The sequence below is a fragment of the Crinia signifera genome, chromosome 2 (assembly GCF_055691185.1).
Source record: "Crinia signifera chromosome 2, ASM5569118v1, whole genome shotgun sequence".
In the NCBI taxonomy this organism is placed as follows: Eukaryota; Metazoa; Chordata; class Amphibia; order Anura; family Myobatrachidae; genus Crinia; species Crinia signifera.
Window position 1 is genome coordinate 400,120,971 of NC_139218.1, and position 24,932 is coordinate 400,145,902.

Genomic DNA, 24,932 nt, shown 5'->3' on the forward strand with positions numbered 1-24,932 from the left:
TGGAAACCATCAATACCCAAACAGCTTTATTACAGATTTACTTTCCTTAGGCTTTCTGTGTGGCGACAACCGCACACGGGCGGAGGATTATTTCTGCGTTCACTTTACAGCTGGAAACGTCTCTCAGTGACATAAATGAAGTATGAACACCTGAACCCTCACCCAGGGAAACTAAACATAAATAAGTGACTTCACATTGGAACTCCTGTATATGACACATTGGCGGTCTGATCATGCCAGGTGATGAAACACTGTAAGAACCTCCAGGACCTAACACTGTCTATGAGGCTAGGTGATGGACACAAGAACGGGGTCTGCTGGGACCTTCCCCACACTACATTACTTCCTCAGAGCACTACCACGTGTTCCGTACACAGGGAGGAATAAGTTAAAAAGGTGCAAATTGAGGAGTTAAACAAAAACACATTTTAAAACAAAAACAAAAAAACCTGGAGCCAATCAGAAATTTGCATCCGGAAACCTTAGAGAGCTGCTAAATGTATTCTCCATGGCTATGAGTGAGGCACTGGCTCAAAAGTTAAATCAGCATGACAGGAAGCGGCTAGGAAAGTTCTTTCCTAAACCTACAAACTAACGCTTCAGCCACCTCTGGTAACAAACTTACGCTTCAGCCACCTCTGGTAACACACGTACGTTTCTTTCAGCCACCTCCGGTAGCACACCTACATTTCCGCCACCTCTCTATCAGAGCCCTGTGCACTTCACTTTGGACAAGGCCAGGAAAGTTGGGAGTGATTTATTAAGTGGTTACAGATCCTTTCCAGCAAACTACAAAGGGGGCCAAGATGTGCAAACATAAGCAGTATACACAGTGCTGTAGAAAATGAGGACCCGGACCCTCTGCAGTCTCTTGGTTATTAAAATAAACATGGTCAATGTTAAACCATACCAGGACAATTAAAAAAGGCAAATCCTGTGACCCTGATGATAAAGTGAGGTTGGTCCTTTGCAAACCTTATAATTCCCCATATATAGGAAACGGGTCCATAAGCAGCAAGTAAAGGTCATTCCCCAGATCCAAAAACAGCACAAAGAAACATAACTCCACCTAGAACATACAGCATAAATCCAACTCCGGCGTGCAAAACCCCTTGCGTGCAGCTGCTGCTTTGGTGTCCGATACTCTGTGGAGGACAACGGATTAACAAGCGCTTGGTCAACAAGTGACTTGCTGTAGGAGATCCCTCAGGTCTTTGGGTGTGTAGGAGTCACGTAATGAGCCTTTGTTGCTGGAAGGCATACACATTTCAGCACTAGAGATAAAAACTAAATACACAAATGGACGTAGTGCCAAAAATAAAATAAAAAAATTATTATTATAGACAATGTTGTAATAAATAAATAATACAACAAGAAATTCTCCAGTGAAGGTTTCTGCTAACACTTTGGAGGAGAGCGCCCCAGGCAGCTTCAGATTCCAATTGCAAAACTCCAGAGAAGGTGTCTGCTTACAAGAGCCGTCTTCCTCTGGGTGGTACGGAGCCTGGACCTTCTCAGGATTTGGGAGGGGAGCTCATTCAAGCCCCAGACAATAGTTGATGCCTTGTACAAGTCCAATGATGACTGGCTGCCATGCAACAAGGTATCGTAGCCAATCCAGAAGCTGCCCATACATGACGTGTGGCCTCTCCCAGCTGGGGAAGGGGAGTTAAGGTTTTTGAGGAACACAACTATGGCTTCAAAATAGAAGTCCCAGGAGCAGACAAAACACAAGTCCCATCTACCTACAAAACATGCAGGAATGGAATTGGGCTATCTCTTATATATTTAGCCAGATCCGTCACTCATCCCCTGTGTGTATAACGTTCCCACCCACCGTTATAAACAAATCCCCCCTAGAGAAAAGACAGTGTTATACACACCACCACCCCCTTAATATTACCAACCCCCCCCCAAGCCAGGGCTACAGTACACACCCACCATCCACCATGGTGTAGGTGATTGATCGGCACCCCCCCCGCGCAATTTGAAGACTACCACACCCCCTCCCGCGATTCACACACACTCGCGCCCCCCCCTCCCACGATTTACGGCACCCCCTCCCGCGGTTCACAAATTAAGGGGGCGCAGCCCTTACGCCGGTGAGAAGAGTGCCCGTAGGGCGCAATGAATCACCTAGTTTAATATAATACTTGAGAACCTGGCCCCATATACCTAATGCCAAGTACTATCCTGCCTTGCTAGCCAACGCTATTTACGCTTGTACATGTGCGGTCCAATGGACGGGCATATTACAGAAACTCCTCACTGGCAGCGCTGGCTATGGGGGAGGGAGAGAAGGCCTAAACAGATAAATAGCACAGAATTAATTCCTCCTCAGCAAGATAAGTGGCTATAATAATGCAGGCTATAACGGGCGCTTTCACACTGCAGCTCTAACTGGTTTAAAAGGCTAAAGAAAGGGCAATATACCGGTTAAGAGCTTCAGTGTGAAAGGGGTATAAATAGCTCTCCCTGGCTGAGGAAGGTTTGGCCCAGGATCTGTAAATAACAATACAGGCATTTCCTGGCATGAGCCTATCACAGCGTCACAGGAGCTGTACACAGGGACAGTCTCACTGTCGGGGTCTGTGAAAAAATACAAAGATTGAAGAACTACGCAAGTTAGAAATTGTAGCACTGGCTACTTACCAAACATCCGTACATCTATCTCGGCACTCTTCCCCCACCCTGCGTCAGCGCAGCAGGCTCAGCGCCCCTCCCCACCCAGAGTCAGCACAGCAGGCCCAGTGCCCCTCCCCACCCCGCGTCAGCGCAGCGGGCTCAGCACCACTTCCCACCCCTCGTCAGCACAGCAGGCTCAGCACCACTTCCCACCCCTCGTCAGCACAGCAGGCTCAGCGCTCCTACCCACCCCACGTCAGCGTAGCAGGCTCAGCACCTACCCTTACTGAGTGGTATGGGTCATAGGGTCTACATCAGTGGTAGCCAACTCCAGTCGTCGAGAGTGCACAGGTGAACTCATTACTCACTGACACATTATAAAAGATCCACAGGTGGAGCTAATTACATCACTTGTCATTCTGTGAGGAGATCTGGAAAGCGTGCACTGTTGGTAGCTCTCGAGGACTGGAGTTGGCTACCCCTGGTCTAATCCCATGACTGGACTAATGCTATGGTTGGGACCTACCTCTTATCCCACTGAAGCACAGCACATAGGGAAGATCTGGACAAGGTGCTTCACGTATAGGAGAAGATAACTGCTAAAACATAAGGATACGGGTTGCTGAACATCCTCTTCAGGTCCACCTTCTCCTTGCAGTACGGACACGTCTGTTTCTTCCCCACAATGCACCATCCACGGATACAGAACTCATGGAAACTGCAGACGAAAGCCGTTAAGGAAAAGATCTACAGAAAGGTCTGATATAGGCAGACGCACAAGGCCGGTGTACTGGCGGGTAGGACCACGTATAGCTTATTCTATAGGCAGACGCACAAGGCCGGTGTACTGGTGGGTAGGACAACGTATAGCTTATTCTATAGGCAGACGCACGAGGCCGGGGCACTGGAGGGTAGGACAACGTATAGCCGCACGCGGCCGGGGCACTGACGGGTAGGACAACGTATAGCTTATTCTATAGGCAGACGCACAAGGCCGGTGTACTGGCGGGTAGGACACCGTATAGCTTATTCTATAGGCAGACGCACAAGGCCGGTGTACTGGAGGGTAGGACACCGTATAGCTTATTCTATAGGCAGACGCACGCTTCCGGGGCACTGGCGGGTAGGACAACGTATAGCTTATTCTATAGGCAGACGCACGAGGCCGGGGCACTGGAGGGTAGGACAACGTATAGCCGCACGCGGCCGGGGCACTGACGGGTAGGACAACGTATAGCTTATTCTATAGGCAGACGCACAAGGCCGGTGTACTGGCGGGTAGGACAACGTATAGCTTATTCTATAGGCAGACGCACAAGGCCGGTGTACTGGAGGGTAGGACAACGTATAGCTTATTCTATAGGCAGACACACAAGGCCGGCGTACTGGCGGGTAGGACAACGTATAGCTTATTCTATAGGCAGACGCACAAGGCCGGCGTACTGGAGGGCAGGACAACGTATAGCTTATTCTATAGGCAGACGCACAAGGCCGGTGTACTGGAGGGCAGGACAACGTATAGCTTATTCTATAGGCAGACACACAAGGCCGGTGTACTGGAGGGTAGGACAACGTATAGCTTATTCTACAGGCAGACGCACAAGGCCGGTGTACTGGAGGGTAGGACAACGTATAGCTTATTCTACAGGCAGATGCACGAGGCCGGTGTACTGGAGGGTAGGACAACGTATAGCTTATTCTACAGGCAGACGCACAAGGCCGGTGTACTGGCAGGTAGGACAACGTATAGCTTATTCTATAGGCAGACGCACAAGGCCGTTATACTGGCGGGTAGGACAACGTATAGCTTATTCTATAGGCAGACGCACAAGGCCGTTATACTGGCGGGTAGGACAACGTATAGCTTATTCTATAGGCAGACGCACAAGGCCGGTGTACTGGCGGGTAGGACAACGTATAGCTTATTCTATAGTCAGACGCACAAGGCCGGTGTACTGGCGGGTAGGACACCGTATAGCTTATTCTATAGGCAGACGCACAAGGCCGGGGCACTGGAGGGTAGGACAACGTATAGCTTATTCTATAGGCAGACGCACAAGGCCGGGGCACTGGTGGGTAGGACAACGTATAGCTTATTCTATAGGCAGACGCACAAGGCCGGTGTACTGGAGGGTAAGACCACGTATAGCTTATTCTATAGGCAGACGCACAAGGCCGGTGTACTGGAGGGTAGGACAACGTATAGCTTATTCTATAGACAGACGCACAAGGCCGGTGTACTGGAGGGTAGCACAACGTATAGCTTATTCTATAGGCAGACGCACAAGGCCGGTGTACTGGCGGGTAGGACACCGTATAGCTTATTCTATAGTCAGACGCACAAGGCCGGTGTACTGGAGGGTAGGACAACGTATAGCTTATTCTACAGGCAGACGCACAAGGCCGGTGTACTGGCGGGTAGGACACCGTATAGCTTATTCTATAGGCAGACGCACAAGGCCGGTGTACTGGAGGGTAAGACCACGTATAGCTTATTCTATAGGCAGACGCACAAGGCCGGTGTACTGGTGGGTAGGACAACGTATAGCTTATTCTATAGGCAGACGCACAAGGCCGGTGTACTGGAGGGTAGGACACCGTATAGCTTATTCTATAGGCAGACGCACAAGGCCGGTGTACTGGAGGGTAGCACAACGTATAGCTTATTCTATAGGCAGACGCACATGGCCGGTGTACTGGCGGGTAGGACCACGTATAGCTTATTCTATAGTCAGACGCACAAGGCCGGTGTACTGGCGGGTAGGACAACGTATAGCTTATTCTATAGTCAGACGCACAAGGCCGGTGTACTGGCGGGTAGGACAACGTATAGCTTATTCTATAGGCAGACGCACAAGGCCGGTGTACTGGCGGGTAGGACCACGTATAGCTTATTCTACAGGCAGACGCACAAGGCCGGTGTACTGGCGGGTAGGACCACGTATAGCTTATTCTATAGGCAGACGCACAAGGCCGGTGTACTGGCGGGTAGGACAACGTATAGCTTATTCTATAGGCAGACGCACAAGGCCGGTGTACTGGCGGGTAGGACCACGTATAGCTTATTCTATAGTCAGACGCACATGGCCGGTGTACTGGCGGGTAGGACAACGTATAGCTTATTCTATAGGCAGACGCACAAGGCCGGTGTACTGGAGGGCAGGACAACGTATAGCTTATTCTATAGGCAGACGCACAAGGCCGGTGTACTGGAGGGTAAGACCACGTATAGCTTATTCTATAGGCAGACGCACAAGGCCGGTGTACTGGAGGGTAGGACAACGTATAGCTTATTCTATAGTCAGACGCACAAGGCCGGTGTACTGGAGGGTAGGACACCGTATAGCTTATTCTATAGGCAGACGCACAAGGCCGGTGTACTGGAGGGTAAGACCACGTATAGCTTATTCTATAGGCAGACGCACAAGGCCGGTGTACTGGTGGGTAGGACAACGTATAGCTTATTCTATAGGCAGACGCACAAGGCCGGTGTACTGGAGGGTAGGACACCGTATAGCTTATTCTATAGGCAGACGCACAAGGCCGGTGTACTGGAGGGTAGCACAACGTATAGCTTATTCTATAGGCAGACGCACATGGCCGGTGTACTGGCGGGTAGGACCACGTATAGCTTATTCTATAGTCAGACGCACATGGCCGGTGTACTGGCGGGTAGGACAACGTATAGCTTATTCTATAGGCAGACGCACAAGGCCGGTGTACTGGAGGGTAGGACAACGTATAGCTTATTCTATAGGCAGACGCACAAGGCCGGTGTACTGGCGGGTAGGACAACGTATAGCTTATTCTACAGGCAGACGCACAAGGCCGGCGTACTGGCGGGTAGGACAACGTATAGCTTATTCTATAGGCAGACGCACAAGGCCGGTGTACTGGCGGGTAGGACAACGTATAGCTTATTCTATAGGCAGACGCACAAGGCCGGTGTACTGGCGGGTAGGACCACGTATAGCTTATTCTATAGTCAGACGCACATGGCCGGTGTACTGGCGGGTAGGACAACGTATAGCTTATTCTATAGGCAGACGCACAAGGCCGGTGTACTGGAGGGTAGGACAACGTATAGCTTATTCTATAGGCAGACGCACAAGGCCGGTGTACTGGCGGGTAGGACAACGTATAGCTTATTCTATAGTCAGAGGCACAAGGCCGGTGTACTGGTGGGTAGGACAACGTATAGCTTATACTATAGGCAGACGCACAAGGCCGGTGTACTGGTGGGTAGGACAACGTATAGCTTATTCTATAGGCAGACGCACAAGGCCGGTGTACTGGAGGGTAGGACAACGTATAGCTTATTCTATAGGCAGACGCACAAGGCCGGTGTACTGGAGGGTAGGACACCGTATAGCTTATTCTATAGGCAGACGCACAAGGCCGGTGTACTGGAGGGTAGGACAACGTATAGCTTATTCTATAGGCAGACGCATGAGGCCGGGGCACTGGCGGGTAGGACAACGTATAGCTTATTCTATAGGCAGACGCACAAGGCCGGGGCACTGGCGGGTAGGACAACGTATAGCTTATTCTATAGGCAGACGCACAAGGCCGGTGTACTGGCGGGTAGGACCACGTATAGCTTATTCTACAGGCAGACGCACAAGGCCGGTGTACTGGAGGGTAGGAGAACGTATAGCTTATTCTATAGGCAGACGCACAAGGCCGGCGTACTGGCGGGTAGGACAACGTATAGCTTATTCTATAGGCAGACGCACAAGGCCGTTGTACTGGAGGGTAGGACACCGTATAGCTTATTCTATAGGCAGACGCACAAGGCCGGTGTACTGGAGGGTAGGACAACGTATAGCTTATTCTATAGGCAGACGCACAAGGCCGGTGTACTGGCGGGTAGGACACCGTATAGCTTATTCTATAGGCAGACGCACAAGGCCGTTGTACTGGAGGGTAGGACACCGTATAGCTTATTCTATAGGCAGACGCACAAGGCCGGTGTACTGGAGGGTAGGACAACGTATAGCTTATTCTATAGGCAGACACACAAGGCCGGTGTACTGGCGGGTAGGACAACGTATAGCTTATTCTACAGGCAGACGCTCAAGGCCGGTGTACTGGTGGGTAGGACACGTATAGCTTATTCTACAGGCAGACGCACAAGGCCGGTGTACTGGCGGGTAGGACAACGTATAGCTTATTCTACAGGCAGACGCACAAGGCCGGTGTACTGGCGGGTAGGACAACGTATAGCTTATTCTATAGGCAGACGCACGCTTCCGGGGCACTGGCGGGTAGGACAACGTATAGCTTATTCTATAGGCAGACGCACGAGGCCGGGGCACTGGAGGGTAGGACAACGTATAGCCGCACGCGGCCGGGGCACTGACGGGTAGGACAACGTATAGCTTATTCTATAGGCAGACGCACAAGGCCGGTGTACTGGCGGGTAGGACAACGTATAGCTTATTCTATAGGCAGACGCACAAGGCCGGGGCACTGGTGGGTAGGACAACGTATAGCTTATTCTATAGGCAGATGCACAAGGCCGGTGTACTGGCGGGTAGGACACCGTATAGCTTATTCTATAGGCAGACGCACAAGGCCGGTGTACTGGAGGGTAGGACAACGTATAGCTTATTCTATAGGCAGACGCATGAGGCCGGTGTACTGGCGGGTAGGACAACGTATAGCTTATTCTATAGGCAGACGCACAAGGCCGGTGTACTGGAGGGTAGGACAACGTATAGCTTATTCTATAGGCAGACGCACAAGGCCGGTGTACTGGCGGGTAGGACAACGTATAGCTTATTCTATAGGCAGACGCACAAGGCCGGCGTACTGGCGGGTAGGACAACGTATAGCTTATTCTATAGTCAGACGCACAAGGCCGGCGTACTGGCGGGTAGGACAACGTATAGCTTATTCTATAGGCAGACGCACAAGGCCGGCGTACTGGCGGGTAGGACAACGTATAGCTTATTCTATAGGCAGACGCACAAGGCCGGCGTACTGGCGGGTAGGACAACGTATAGCTTATTCTATAGGCAGACGCACAAGGCCGGTGTACTGGAGGGTAGGACAACGTATAGCTTATTCTATAGGCAGACGCATGAGGCCGGTGTACTGGCGGGTAGGACAACGTATAGCTTATTCTATAGGCAGACGCACAAGGCCGGTGTACTGGAGGGTAGGACAACGTATAGCTTATTCTATAGGCAGACGCACAAGGCCGGGGCACTGGTGGGTAGGACAACGTATAGCTTATTCTATAGGCAGACGCACAAGGCCGGCGTACTGGCGGGTAGGACAACGTATAGCTTATTCTATAGTCAGACGCACAAGGCCGTTGTACTGGCAGGTAGGACAACGTATAGCTTATTCTATAGGCAGACGCACAAGGCCGGTGTACTGGCGGGCAGGACAACGTATAGCTTATTCTATAGGCAGACGCACAAGGCCGGTGTACTGGAGGGTAGGACCACGTATAGCTTATTCTATAGTCAGACGCACATGGCCGGTGTACTGGAGGGTAGGACAACGTATAGCTTATTCTATAGGCAGACGCACAAGGCCGGGGCACTGGCGGGTAGGACAACGTATAGCTTATTCTATAGTCAGAGGCACAAGGCCGGTGTACTGGCGGGTAGGACAACGTATAGCTTATTCTACAGGCAGACGCACAAGGCCGGTGTACTGGCGGGTAGGACAACGTATAGCTTATTCTATAGGCAGACGCACAAGGCCGGGGCACTGGTGGGTAGGACAACGTATAGCTTATACTATAGGCAGACGCACAAGGCCGGTGTACTGGCGGGTAGGACAACGTATAGCTTATTCTATAGGCAGACGCACAAGGCCGGGGCACTGGTGGGTAGGACAACGTATAGCTTATACTATAGGCAGACGCACAAGGCCGGTGTACTGGCGGGTAGGACACCGTATAGCTTATTCTATAGGCAGACGCACAAGGCCGGTGTACTGGAGGGTAGGACAACGTATAGCTTATTCTATAGGCAGACGCACAAGGCCGGGGCACTGGCGGGTAGGACAACGTATAGCTTATTCTATAGGCAGACGCACAAGGCCGGTGTACTGGAGGGTAGGACAACGTATAGCTTATTCTATAGGCAGACGCACAAGGCCGGTGTACTGGAGGGTAGGACAACGTATAGCTTATTCTATAGGCAGACGCATGAGGCCGGTGTACTGGCGGGTAGGACAACGTATAGCTTATTCTATAGGCAGACGCACAAGGCCGGTGTACTGGAGGGTAGGACAACGTATAGCTTATTCTATAGGCAGACGCACAAGGCCGGTGTACTGGCGGGTAGGACAACGTATAGCTTATTCTACAGGCAGACGCACAAGGCCGGTGTACTGGCGGGTAGGACAATGTATAGCTTATTCTACAGGCAGATGCACGAGGCCAGTGTACTGGCGGGTAGGACAACGTATAGCTTATTCTACAGGCAGACGCACAAGGCCGGTGTACTGGCGGGTAGGACAACGTATAGCTTATTCTATAGGCAGACGCACAAGGCCGGTGTACTGGCGGGCAGGACAACGTATAGCTTATTCTACAGGCAGACGCACAAGGCCGGTGTACTGGCGGGTAGGACAACGTATAGCTTATTCTATAGTCAGACGCACAAGGCCGGTGTACTGGCGGGCAGGACAACGTATAGCTTATTCTATAGGCAGACGCACAAGGCCGGTGTACTGGCGGGTAGGACCACGTATAGCTTATACTATAGGCAGACGCACAAGGCCGGTGTACTGGCGGGTAGGACAACGTATAGCTTATTCTATAGGCAGACGCACAAGGCCGGTGTACTGGAGGGTAGGACAATGTATAGCTTATTCTATAGGCAGACGCACAAGGCCGGTGTACTGGCGGGTAGGACCACGTATAGCTTATTCTACAGGCAGACGCACATGGCCGGTGTACTGGCGGGTAGGACAACGTATAGCTTATTCTATAGGCAGACGCACAAGGCCGGTGTACTGGTGGGTAGGACAACGTATAGCTTATTCTATAGGCAGACGCACAAGGCCGGTGTACTGGCGGGTAGGACAACGTATAGCTTATTCTACAGGCAGACGCACAAGGCCGGTGTACTGGCGGGTAGGACCACGTATAGCTTATTCTATAGGCAGACGCACAAGGCCGGTGTACTGGCGGGTAGGACAACGTATAGCTTATTCTATAGGCAGACGCACAAGGCCGGTGTACTGGCGGGTAGGACCACGTATAGCTTATTCTACAGGCAGACGCACATGGCCGGTGTACTGGCGGGCAGGACAACGTATAGCTTATTCTACAGGCAGACGCACAAGGCCGGTGTACTGGCGGGTAGGACAACGTATAGCTTATTCTATAGGCAGACGCACAAGGCCGGTGTACTGGAGGGTAGGACAATGTATAGCTTATTCTATAGGCAGACGCACAAGGCCGGTGTACTGGCGGGTAGGACCACGTATAGCTTATTCTACAGGCAGACGCACATGGCCGGTGTACTGGCGGGTAGGACAACGTATAGCTTATTCTATAGGCAGACGCACAAGGCCGGTGTACTGGCGGGTAGGACACCGTATAGCTTATTCTATAGGCAGACGCACAAGGCCGGTGTACTGGTGGGTAGGACAACGTATAGCTTATTCTATAGGCAGATGCACAAGGCCGGTGTACTGGAGGGTAGGACAACGTATAGCTTATTCTATAGGCAGACGCACAAGGCCGGTGTACTGGCGGGTAGGACAACGTATAGCTTATTCTATAGGCAGACGCACAAGGCCGGTGTACTGGAGGGTAGGACAATGTATAGCTTATTCTATAGGCAGACGCACAAGGCCGGTGTACTGGCGGGTAGGACCACGTATAGCTTATTCTACAGGCAGACGCACATGGCCGGTGTACTGGCGGGTAGGACAACGTATAGCTTATTCTATAGGCAGACGCACAAGGCCGGTGTACTGGCGGGTAGGACACCGTATAGCTTATTCTATAGGCAGACGCACAAGGCCGGTGTACTGGTGGGTAGGACAACGTATAGCTTATTCTATAGGCAGATGCACAAGGCCGGTGTACTGGAGGGTAGGACAACGTATAGCTTATTCTATAGGCAGACGCACAAGGCCGGTGTACTGGCGGGTAGGACAACGTATAGCTTATTCTATAGGCAGACGCACAAGGCCGGTGTACTGGAGGGTAGGACAACGTATAGCTTATTCTACAGGCAGACGCACATGGCCGGTGTACTGGCGGGTAGGACAACGTATAGCTTATTCTATAGGCAGACGCACAAGGCCGGTGTACTGGAGGGTAGGACAATGTATAGCTTATTCTATAGGCAGACGCACAAGGCCGGTGTACTGGCGGGTAGGACCACGTATAGCTTATTCTACAGGCAGACGCACATGGCCGGTGTACTGGCGGGTAGGACAACGTATAGCTTATTCTATAGGCAGACGCACAAGGCCGGTGTACTGGCGGGTAGGACACCGTATAGCTTATTCTATAGGCAGACGCACAAGGCCGGTGTACTGGTGGGTAGGACAACGTATAGCTTATTCTATAGGCAGATGCACAAGGCCGGTGTACTGGAGGGTAGGACAACGTATAGCTTATTCTATAGGCAGACGCACAAGGCCGGTGTACTGGCGGGTAGGACCACGTATAGCTTATACTATAGGCAGACGCACAAGGCCGGTGTACTGGCGGGTAGGACAACGTATAGCTTATTCTATAGGCAGATGCACAAGGCCGGCGTACTGGAGGGTAGGACAACGTATAGCTTATTCTATAGGCAGACGCACAAGGCCGGGGCACTGGCGGGTAGGACAACGTATAGCTTATTCTATAGTCAGACGCACAAGGCCGGTGTACTGGCGGGCAGGACAACGTATAGCTTATTCTACAGGCAGACGCACAAGGCCGGTGTACTGGCGGGTAGGACAACGTATAGCTTATTCTATAGGCAGACGCACAAGGCCGGTGTACTGGAGGGTAGGACAATGTATAGCTTATTCTATAGGCAGACGCACAAGGCCGGTGTACTGGCGGGTAGGACCACGTATAGCTTATTCTATAGTCAGACGCACATGGCCGGTGTACTGGCGGGTAGGACAACGTATAGCTTATTCTATAGGCAGACGCACAAGGCCGGTGTACTGGCGGGTAGGACAACGTATAGCTTATTCTATAGGCAGATGCACAAGGCCGGTGTACTGGCGGGTAAGACCACGTATAGCTTATTCTATAGGCAGACGCACAAGGCCGGTGTACTGGCGGGTAGGACAATGTATAGCTTATTCTATAGGCAGACGCACAAGGCCGGTGTACTGGCGGGTAGGACAACGTATAGCTTATTCTATAGGCAGACGCACAAGGCCGGTGTACTGGCGGGTAGGACACGTATAGCTTATTCTACAGGCAGACGCACAAGGCCGGTGTACTGGAGGGTAGGACAATGTATAGCTTATTCTACAGACAGACGAACAAGGCCGGTGTACTGGAGGGTAAGACCACGTATAGCTTATTCTATAGTCAGACGCACAAGGCCGGTGTACTGGCGGGCAGGACAACGTATAGCTTATTCTACAGGCAGACGCACAAGGCCGGTGTACTGGCGGGCAGGACAACGTATAGCTTATTCTACAGGCAGACGCACAAGGCCGGTGTACTGGAGGGTAGGACAACGTATAGCTTATTCTATAGGCAGACGCACAAGGCCGGGGCACTGGTGGGTAGGACAACGTATAGCTTATTCTATAGGCAGATGCACAAGGCCGGTGTACTGGAGGGTAGGACAACGTATAGCTTATTCTATAGGCAGACGCACAAGGCCGGTGTACTGGCGGGTAGGACCACGTATAGCTTATACTATAGGCAGACGCACAAGGCCGGTGTACTGGCGGGTAGGACAACGTATAGCTTATTCTATAGGCAGATGCACAAGGCCGGCGTACTGGAGGGTAGGACAACGTATAGCTTATTCTATAGGCAGACGCACAAGGCCGGTGTACTGGCGGGTAGGACCACGTATAGCTTATACTATAGGCAGACGCACAAGGCCGGTGTACTGGCGGGTAGGACACCGTATAGCTTATTCTATAGGCAGACGCACAAGGCCGGTGTACTGGAGGGTAGGACACCGTATAGCTTATTCTATAGGCAGACGCACAAGGCCGGTGTACTGGAGGGTAGGACACCGTATAGCTTATACTATAGGCAGACGCACAAGGCCGGTGTACTGGTGGGTAGGACAACTTATAGCTTATTCTATAGGCAGACGCACAAGGCCGGTGTACTGGAGGGTAGGACAACGTATAGCTTATTCTACAGGCAGACGCACAAGGCCGGTGTACTGGATGGTAGGACAACGTATAGCTTATTCTACAGACAGACGCACAAGGCCGGTGTACTGGCGGGTAGGACAACGTATAGCTTATTCTACAGGCAGACGCACAAGGCCGGTGTACTGGAGGGCAGGACAACGTATAGCTTATTCTATAGGCAGACGCACAAGGCCGGTGTACTGGCGGGTAGGACAACGTGTAGCTTATTCTATAGGCAGACGCACAAGGCCGGTGTACTGGCGGGTAGGACAACGTATAGCTTATTCTACAGGCAGACGCACAAGGCCGGTGTACTGGAGGGCAGGACAACGTATAGCTTATTCTATAGGCAGACGCACAAGGCCGGTGTACTGGAGGGTAGGACAACTTATAGCTTATTCTATAGGCAGACGCACAAGGCCGGCGTACTGGAGGGTAGGACACCGTATAGCTTATTCTACAGGCAGACGCACAAGGCCGGTGTACTGGATGGTAGGACAACGTATAGCTTATTCTACAGACAGACGCACAAGGCCGGTGTACTGGTGGGTAGGACAACTTATAGCTTATTCTATAGGCAGACGCACAAGGCCGGTGTACTGGCGGGTAGGACAACGTATAGCTTATTCTACAGGCAGACGCACAAGGCCGGTGTACTGGCGGGTAGGACAACGTATAGCTTATTCTACAGGCAGACGCACAAGGCCGGTGTACTGGAGGGCAGGACAACGTATAGCTTATTCTATAGGCAGACGCACAAGGCCGGTGTACTGGCGGGTAGGACAACGTATAGCTTATTCTATAGGCAGATGCACGAGGCCGGTGTACTGGCGGGTAGGACAACGTATAGCTTATTCTATAGGCAGACGCACGAGGCCGGCGTACTGGAGGGTAGGACACCGTATAGCTTATTCTACAGGCAGACGCACAAGGCCGGTGTACTCGCGGGTAGGACCACGTATAGCTTATTCTATAGGCAGACGCACAAGGCCGGCGTACTGGAGGGTAGGACACCGTATAGCTTATTCTATAGGCAGACGCACAAGGCCGTTGTACTGGAGGGTAGGACAACGTATAGCTTATTCTACAGTCAGACGCACAAGGCCGGTGTACTGGCGGGTAGGACAACGTATAGCTTATTCTATAGGCAGACGCACAAGGCCGGTGTACTGGCGGGTAGGACAACGTATAGCTTATTCTATAGGCAGACGCACAAGGCCGGTGTACTGGAGGGTAGGACACCGTATAGCTTATTCTATAGGCAGACGCACAAGGCCGGTGTACTGGAGGGTAGGACAACGTATAGCTTATTCTATAGGCAGACGCACAAGGCCGGTGTACTGGAGGGTAGGACAACGTATAGCTTATTCTACAGGCAGACGCACAAGGCCGGTGTACTGGCGGGCAGGACACCGTATAGCTTATTCTATAGGCAGACGCACAAGGCCGGTGTACTGGAGGGCAGGACAACGTATAGCTTATTCTATAGGCAGACGCACAAGGCCGGTGTACTGGAGGGCAGGACAACGTATAGCTTATTCTACAGGCAGACGCACAAGGCCGGTGTACTGGAGGGTAGGACAACGTATAGCTTATTCTACAGTCAGACGCACAAGGCCGGTGTACTGGCGGGCAATTATCATTTAGGGAATAATTCCAGCTAAACCACCCAACAGTTGCAGGAACGCGTGTGCGGTAGGTAATATAGAGCGTTAGCCTCGCTGGCGCAGGGACGGAGGTACCACAATGAGCGGAACCCTTGCCTGGAGCACGATAAGGATACACATGGTTGCAGGAACGCGTGTGCGGCAGGTAATATAGAGCGTTAGCCTCGCTGGCGCAGGGACGGAGGTACCACAATGAGCGGAACCCTTGCCTGGAGCACGATAAGGATACACATGGTTGCAGGAACGCGTGTGCGGCAGGTAATATAGAGCGTTAGCCTCGCTGGCGCAGGGACGGAGGTACCACAATGAGCGGAACCCTTGCCCGGAGCACGATAAGGATACACATGGTTGCAGGAGAGCCTGTACGTGTTCTCTATGATTCCCTCTTCATTCACATCCACGAAGATCGGCTGCCCGCACACAGCGCACATGCTGTCGGAGAGATGCTTGGTGGGCATGCCGGACGCACTGTAAAACTGAGCAGAGACACGTCATATTACTAATCCCACTTCCCCCATGGCATGCAAGAGACGCAGGCATGGCAATCACACACGTGTCTCTGCAGCAGGAGGGGACAGTGAAGACGCCAGGAGAGAGCCATTACTGTGGTATACAGTCAGTGCTATTATATCCTTTAGAAAAGTGGTTCTAAAAACTCGTTCCTCAGGACCCACACAGTTCACATCACATCCTGACAGGTGCACTCATTAATGATTCTGTGGGGAGCCCTGCAAAACATGCCCTGTGTGTGGTCCTGAGGACCGACTTTGAGAACCTGTTCTGTAGAGTATGGTTCCTGGTTCCTATATACCAGCACTATCCCACCAAGTGCGCCACATGCTGCAGGCTCGGTGAGAAGAACAACATGGCTGCTTCCTGGTAATGTGTCAGAGGTGGGCAGAGGTCTGTTGGCAGAGGTGCGGGTGCCATAATAACTAAGTGGTATCTAGCTGGGCACACACTAAATGACATTTTTTAACGATATTTCTGATAAGGAATTTGCTGTTACAAATAGTGGTTATCGTACAGTGTGTACGTACTAAATGGTTAACAATGCAGGTTCCGGACGGTCGCCAGCAGCATCCTCTGGTGTCTAAGTGTAGCATTAACAGGGCTACTCCTGGATGTGGTTATGGACAATATCTTGTGAAATCGCTCAGTGTGTACACACAATATCGCTCGTCAGGGTGTTCAAGAGACAGTCAGACAATATCACTCACTGTGCATGTAGTCTAATGTGAAGTGGTCCCGCGTGGTGCACGCTCTGCCCCTGTAAATGAGTCTGCTGCCTGTCCTCGCCGGTGTGCACGGGGAAGCCCACCCGCATCAAATAAAGAACACCTTCCCTTAGAGATGGCCTCCATAAATGAGGAGGAGACATACTTACACCTATTGTGGACGCCATGTAATCAGCGCACATCTCCGCAAAGTCCCGTCCGAGCACCCCATAGTACAATCCGTAGAAGAGAAGGGAGATGCCGAAGTCCATAGCGTCTTCTGGCTTTATTCTGTGAGGCAGATGAGATAGATATTCATATGGCTATACACTCCTCCGCTCTGAGGTGGAGTACCGCAAGTGACCACTAGTGGCCACTCGAGGGACCAAATGACTCCTTAAGGCAGGGATGGGGAACCTTTGGCCCTCCAGCTGTTGTTGAACTGCACATCCCAGCATGCACTGCTACAGTTTTGCTATTTGGCCATGCTAAAACTGTAGCAAAGCATTCTGGGATGCGTAGTTCAACAACAGCTGGAGGGCCGAAGGTTCCCTATCTCTGCCTTAAGGCCTATACACACTGGTATGGGTTGGACTTCATTAGGAGCCAGCACTTTATTCATGTAAGCTTGTTGTTTTTTTATTTAATCACTTTAAATAAACTCCCAATTTTTTATTTTAATTGGAGTTTTCTTTCCTATATGTAACAGCACGGCACATTGAATTATACATTGGTACTCGTGGGAGACAACTGCAGTGTGTCCAACTTGCAGTCCGGGTAGCAGCCTGGTACACCATGAGACCACTGATCTAAAGACCAATCTGATGGGCACAATAATCACTTAAACATGGTACGCACGATACCTATATTCAAAAATGTGAATACCTACCAGTTACACTAGAGAGCGCTGTTCCGCATTATTTTCCTACTAAACATTTCGAGATGATGCAACAACATTTCAAGGTAGAACATAGCGGCCACCTGTCACACAGGAACTGTGTTTTGTGGAAGGACCTAATCTCCTAAATAGGAGCTTTATACGGGACTAATAACGAGCAGATCAGAATCACCAAGGTTGAAGCACTGGACAGTACCCACCCCATTGTTATCTCGCTTATATATATATATATATATATATATATATATATATATATATATATAATTAAAGCGTTCATGCAGGTTAGCCAGCATATGAGTTATACAGAGTACAATGTGTACGTGTGAGTTATAGGAGAGCGTTATACGCAGGATAACTCACACGTACATATTATACTCTGTATAACTCATATAACGCATTCATATGAGTTATACAGAGTATAATGTGTACGTGCGAGTTATAGGAGAGCGTTATACGCAGGATAACTCACCTGTACATATTATACTCTGTATAACTCATATAACGCATTCATACGAGTTATACAGAGTATAATGTGTACGTGTGAGTTATAGGAGAGCGTTATACGCAGGATAACTCACCTGTACATATTATACTCTGTATAACTCATATAACGCATTCATATGAGTTATACAGAGTATAATGTGTACGTGTGAGTTATAGGAGAGCGTTATACGCAGGATAACTCACACGTACATATTATACTCTGTATAACTCATATAACGCATTCATATGAGTTATACAGAGTATAATGTGTACGTGCGAGTTATAGGAGAGCGTTATACACAGGATAACTCACACGTACATATTATACTCTGTATAACTCATATAACGCATTCATACGAGTTATACAGAGTATAATGTGTACGTGTGAGTTATAGGAGAGCGTTATACGCAGGATAACTCACACGTACATATTATACTCTGTATAACTCCTATAACGCATGCATATGAGTTATACAGAGTATAATGTGTACGTGTGAGTTAATAACAGCTTGATTAGGACCATTGGATACAAACTTACCGGAACAATAAATTCAGCCCAAACAGCGTGAACATAACGGCGATGTATCCCACGATGCCGGTGGCGTAGCTCATTTTGTACAGCAAGAGGAACCATTTATACACCAGCCTGCGGAGACACGTACATTACACACATTCTGGAACTGCTGATATACAAATCACTAGCACTGAGGGGGCGGGACACCGGGGAAATGAAATCATTAGCTCCACCATGTGTCAGTCAGTAACGAGTGCACCTGTCGTGTGACCTGGAAAACGTGAAATGTGTGGGGTCTGAGGACCGAGTTAATGGGCAGGATCGGATAGATGCACATACTCCATAGTGCTGCATGAATTCTCCTGATCTCCACCCTCTGACACAACCACGTAAAGGAGCCGGAGCTGAGGGATTGGGCTCCTTAGTAGGCCAGGGACATGCTGCACCCAATAGTACAGAGTGACCACCCCCACTACAAGGCTGGAGCAACTCTATCCTGATCTAGGCCTTCCAAAGTGACAATGCCCCATCCATAGAGCACGTGTGGTCACCTCATTGTGAGAGGGACAAGTGTTCTACGTGTCACGGCTTTTCAGCCACCACATCTGCACCAACATCGGCATGAGTGATGTGCAGGGCTGAATAGAACGCCGGGGACAGACATGTGGCTACCTCCCCCTTTAGCAGACACAATGCCACGATCCATACAGGGGTCTGCCCAACACCAAATGAATGGACTGTGTCTGCCCCTAACCTTGTATGTACAAGTCATCTGAAGAGACCCTGTAGCACTCACCTGGGGGTGGTCTGTTCCAGCGGCTTCCGAGTAGCCCTAAAGGTAATAAAAGCAGTGACCACCGAGAAAAGCACCCAGATCCCCAGGAACCGCCACCAGTGAAGCTTCACCGTGAAGTACACCGGAACGATCCACATCTGGAACAGAGTGACCATCTGCAGGGACAAAGGAGATCATTACCAGGTATCGCTCCTGCTCTCTCCTGTATATGCTGGGCTTTAAATAACTTTATTGTTCCCCCAAGGACAATTCCTCCCCACTGTGAGGTCTCAGGATAGCAGTAAAGGAGCCAGGAGACCAAATCTAGATCCCCGAGAATCACTTTCTCTGGCTACTTACAGCTTCTACTCTCTTCATGGATCTCCCTCACAATCCAACAGGGACACCGGAATATCCAGGTCTGTACACAGGAGAACCTCACAGCTAAGGGGATCTACCCCTAACAGTCATTCTACACACCTCATAGATAGTGTAACCAACGTGCTTATTACAGCCCTACAGGGACTCCGGAATATCCAGGTCTGTGCACAGGAGACCCTCACAGCTAAGGGGATCTACCCCTAACAGTCATTCTACACACCTCATAGATACTGTAACCAACGTGCTTATTACAGTCCTACAGGGACTCCGGAATATCCAGGTCTGTGCACAGGAGAACCTCACAGCTAAGGGGATCTACCCCTAACAGTCACTCTACACACCTCATAGATAGTGTAACCAACGTGCTTATTACAGTCCTACAGGGACTCCGGAATATCCAGGTCTGTGCACAGGAGAACCGCACAGCTAACGGGATCTACCCCTAACAGTCATTCTACAGATCTCATAGTGTAACCAACGTGCTTATTACAGTCCTACAGAGACCCCGGAATATCCAGGTCTGTGCACAGGAGAACCTCACAGCTAATGGGATCTACCCCTAACAGTCATTCTACACACCTCATAGATAGTGTAACCAACGTGCTTATTACAGTCCTACAGGGACTCCGGAATATCCAGGTCTGTACACAGGAGAACCTCACAGCTAACGGGATCTACCCCTAACAGTCATTCTACAGACCTCATAGTGTAACCAACGTGCTTATTACAGTCCTACAGGGACTCCGGAATATCCAGGTCTGTGCACAGGAGAACCTCACAGCTAATGGGATCTACCCCTAACAGTCATTCTACAGACCTCATAGATAGTGTAACCAACGTGCTTATTACAGTCCTACAGGGACTCCGGAATATCCAGGTCTGTGCACAGGAGAACTGCACAGCTAATGGGATGTACACCTAACAGTCATTCTACAGACCTCATAGTGTAACCAACGTGCTTATTACAGTCCTACAGGGACTCCGGAATATCCAGGTCTGTGCACAGGAGAACCTCACAGCTAACGGGATCTACCCCTAACAGTCATTCTACAGATCTCATAGATAGTATAACCAACGTGCTTATTACAGTCCTACAGAGACCCCGGAATATCCAGGTCTGTGCACAGGAAAACCTCACAGCTAACGTGATCTACCCCTAACAGTCATTCTACAGATCTCATAGATAGTGTAACCAACGTGCTTATTACAGTCCTACAGGGACTCCGGAATATCCAGGTCTGTGCACAGGAGAACCTCACAGCTAACGTGATCTACCCCTAACAGTCATTCTACAGATCTCATAGATAGTGTAACCAACGTGCTTATTACAGTCCTACAGGGACTCCGGAATATCCAGGTCTGTGCACAGGAGAACCGCACAGCTAACGGGATCTACCCCTAACAGTCATTCTACAGATCTCTTAGATAGTGTAACCAACGTGCTTATTACAGTCCTACAGGGACTCCGGAATATCCAGGTCTGTGCACAGGAGAACCTCACAGCTAACGTGATCTACCCCTAACAGTCATTCTACAGATCTCATAGATAGTGTAACCAACGTGCTTATTACAGTCCTACAGGGACTCCGGAATATCCAGGTCTGTGCACAGGAGAACCTCACAGCTAACGTGATCTACCCCTAACAGTCATTCTACAGATCTCATAGATAGTGTAACCAACGTGCTTATTACAGTCCTACAGGGACTCCGGAATATCCAGCTCTGATTGGTTCTCTAGGTTGGGGCTTTTAGCAGTTCAGGTGACAGAGCTGGACACAAACCTGAGCGGGGTAGTTGGGGCCTAGATGGAGCCATGTTTAGGTGCTGGTGACCCAGTAGACGCGGGCACTTACATTGTAGGAGCGCGGATGTCTCTGCTTCCACTGCACCAGCAGCAGCTGCGCCACCACCAGAGTGGCGATGAGGATCAGCACCATCTCCGCATGCATGGCCTCGTGGCCTTTGTGCTTGGCGTGCATCTGGGCGTGTTCCACCCTGAAATTAGACGGACGTAATGAGAACAGAAGGAACCAGTGAACTAGCGGCTGACCCCACCCCCACTCCTGGTAGGTACTGTACTTACCGCCATCGTTCTTCCGGGGCCAGGTCAGACAGATACACCTGCTGGATAAAAGAGGGGAAGAATTTGTACTCTGTGCACCGGGGGAGGGGAGGGGGGGGGGGGGGGGGGGAGAGATCTTAGCTATAGATTTACTACAGCAACAGTTTATAATTTGCCAACTTTTTGCAGTATTGCAGCTATATGTCTGCAGCCAATACCACATCACTTCACACTACTCGCACTCTATAGCAAATACACCTAGGGCTCCGTGTGCTGCAAAGTCAGTGACTACAAAGGAGAATTAACGCCCAAGCTCCAGGGATCACAGCAAACAGATAAGAGGCACTGAGCCTGGCAAGCCGTCCCAATCCCTGTGTACTTTAATTCGCTGCGATTGTGCAAAGGATTAACAAGTTACAGAGCAGCAAGGTCAGAGCTGCTGGATGGGAAACAATGCAGGTTTGCTGGTATGAGGAGACTATCGGAACACCCCATGGTCCCTGTTCTGGTCCACACTCCACGCTGCGCTGCATGTGGACCAAACGCAACTACTAATATTCCCCCGGGTGACCGATTAAATTACAAATAGGCCCATATGCCTGTCAGTGTACCCAGCGGCATCAGCAGGTGGACAGCGCCCAGTGCTGAAAGGCTGACAGCTGTAATATGTCCTACGCTAAGGACATGAGCAATCTCTGCTCAAATACCATGGTGTGTGGATGTGTTCTAACCCTGCATCAGGGGGTGCACTCTGGTGCATCTAGCACTCCCTGGTCTGTGTCTCAGCACTGAGATACAGACCAGAATGCAATAGAAGCACCAGAGCAGAGAGCGGAGGAAGGAACAAGGACCTGCACGAGCTACGATAGGCGCAGAGCATCTCATCTCAGCACCAATGGACAGACTCATGCATTACGCTGCAGTGTTGTCTGGAGAATGTTAGGATTGCACGGTGTGGTGTTCTCTGCAGAATGTTAGTATGGTTTGGGCCTGTCCGGACCAGGTCCTTCTAACTGCAGGTGCGTAATGGTGACAAGGACAAGGAGCGGGAGACAGAAGACGTTATAGAATGGAAGGATAATAACACAACTAACTAGTTCCGGCTCAGAACACCCCAGTCCCGTGTCGGATCTGCCTGGGGCAATGCGGGATTGAGGAGGTTTCTTCCAGATAGACAGGTCCTACCTGTACATTCTACCATTGCTGCCAATTACCAGCACTATGTAAACCTGCTGGAATAGTTAGTACAAGGAAGAAGAGACTCCGGGGAATTCATCTGCAGAAGATACTGGAACTACTGGGTGCGCAAAACCAAAACACATAGATGTATTGGGATCAATATGCCCGCCCCCCGAGGGAATGGCCACCAGGGCACTAGAGTATGACATGTATTCAGTACTGAACACACGGATGGTTTGTCATGTCTTCACACAAGCAGTAGGTGTCCTCATACATCTAGCTTCATTACGCCGGGCAGCTCGGCTAACACTATTAACCCAAAAGGTGTCTTATTTGCGAATTGTACACACAAGAAGCTTCTGCTGATTACAATATGTGGCATGTGTATATTCTGTGTGCGACCACGGATGTATCTACACACATAATGCTGTGTTACAGAGTCAGTGGCTGTTTTCCAGGACTAACACGAACATAGCATTTCCCGGCCACATTTATTTTACTCAGCAGAAGCTGCTTATGCGTCCTAATCATATAGTGATGCAAATATGACATTATACCTGCACTACCGAGTTAGAAGTGCTGCTTAACCTGCCTGCAGCAAGGGTGTAGCAGGACACATTTATATGAACTGTACATGATCCTGCAGCTCTGTGCTGTTCCTGGACAGGTCACAACCCGCCACTAACAGCGGCCAGCGGCTGGTATGTCTCATTGAAGACTTTATGTGCAGCATCTACTGGCGATCGCTGGCTGCGGGTTTATGCAAATTCCACTACAGACTCCTCCCCTGGTGTACTTCCGCGCACTGCCTGTGGGCGCAGTAATACAGATTGCTGCGTCCTTGTACGTCACATTCAATTGCACCATTGAGATGTGCAGCAGTCCTATGGTAGATGCAGGGTCTCCACCTGACTATGGCCCTGTATACCTGTGTAACTGAATGCAGCCGCTGCCACTGACACGCCCAGGACACTCCCATAACGCACCCATTGGACATTTGTACATGCACTAAAAACCACCCCGCAGTCACCGCCCCCGTCAGACCACCGCCCAACTACGTGACCATAAACATCGCGTGCATCTGACTCCCAGGCCCAGTAAGGGCAAGTAATAAAATGTGAGAACACTATTGCTGGAATTCTCAGCATGGGAGGGATTCGTGAGACACAAGATTCGGCTGTATAACTCCTTTACCTGGAGTGTATACATTATTCACATGCTAGTTATTACAGAATGGTTAGTACCAACGCATAGCCCTTAGGTGATGAGCACGTTTGTGGTTATAGGTTGTCTCAGAGTTTGCACGTGATCCCCACATGTTTAGACCCAATACTGGTAGCTTCATTTGATTCCAACAAGATATCTGCGCGGTTTACCCCACAGTGAATTGTCGGCCTGATTCATGGGCAGATTTATTAAGCTCGAGAAGTGATAAAGTGTCTGATTTTTATCACCGGCCAATCATCTCCTAACTGTGAAGTTACAGGCTTGGTTTGAAAAATGACAGGTAGAAGCTGATTGGCCGGTGATAAAAAACAGACGCATTATCACTACACCGAGCTTAATAAATCTACCCCACAGTTAGTTACATTAATACTGAGCGCTAATACTCACAGGGAGTATTCTTCCTGCCAGCATAAGGAGCTGTGTTATATACACAAAACGCATTTAGCAGTCCTGTCAGTGGGACATGTATGGGGGCAGGGGATACAGCAGTCCTGTCAGTGTCAGGAGGGACATGTATGGGGGAAGGGGATACAGCAGTCCTGTCAGTGTAAGGGGTGACATGTATGGGGACAGGGGATACAGCAGTCCTGT

At 50.3% G+C, this 24,932-nt stretch overlaps 1 protein-coding gene across 2 annotated transcripts in view; it reads right to left on the reverse strand.

Annotated features, from left to right (window-relative positions):
* The window catches only part of RNF121 (ring finger protein 121), a 27,836-nt gene continuing 2,904 nt past the window's right edge, over positions 1 to 24,932 (reverse strand). The window contains exons 2-9 of one of the 2 annotated variants that reach the window (XM_083170564.1): positions 21,957 to 21,994; positions 21,727 to 21,868; positions 19,514 to 19,668; positions 18,742 to 18,849; positions 16,993 to 17,113; positions 15,948 to 16,081; positions 3,242 to 3,343; positions 1 to 1,655 (exon numbers count right to left, since the gene is read on the reverse strand). In XM_083170564.1, coding sequence (XP_083026690.1) covers positions 1,535 to 1,655; positions 3,242 to 3,343; positions 15,948 to 16,081; positions 16,993 to 17,113; positions 18,742 to 18,849; positions 19,514 to 19,668; positions 21,727 to 21,868; positions 21,957 to 21,994 — 921 coding nt within the window. In that variant the 3' untranslated portion in view covers positions 1 to 1,534. Of the gene's footprint in view, positions 1,656 to 3,241; positions 3,344 to 15,947; positions 16,082 to 16,992; positions 17,114 to 18,741; positions 18,850 to 19,513; positions 19,669 to 21,726; positions 21,869 to 21,956; positions 21,998 to 24,932 lie in introns of both variants that reach the window. The other variant, XM_083170563.1, reaches the window with a different exon arrangement.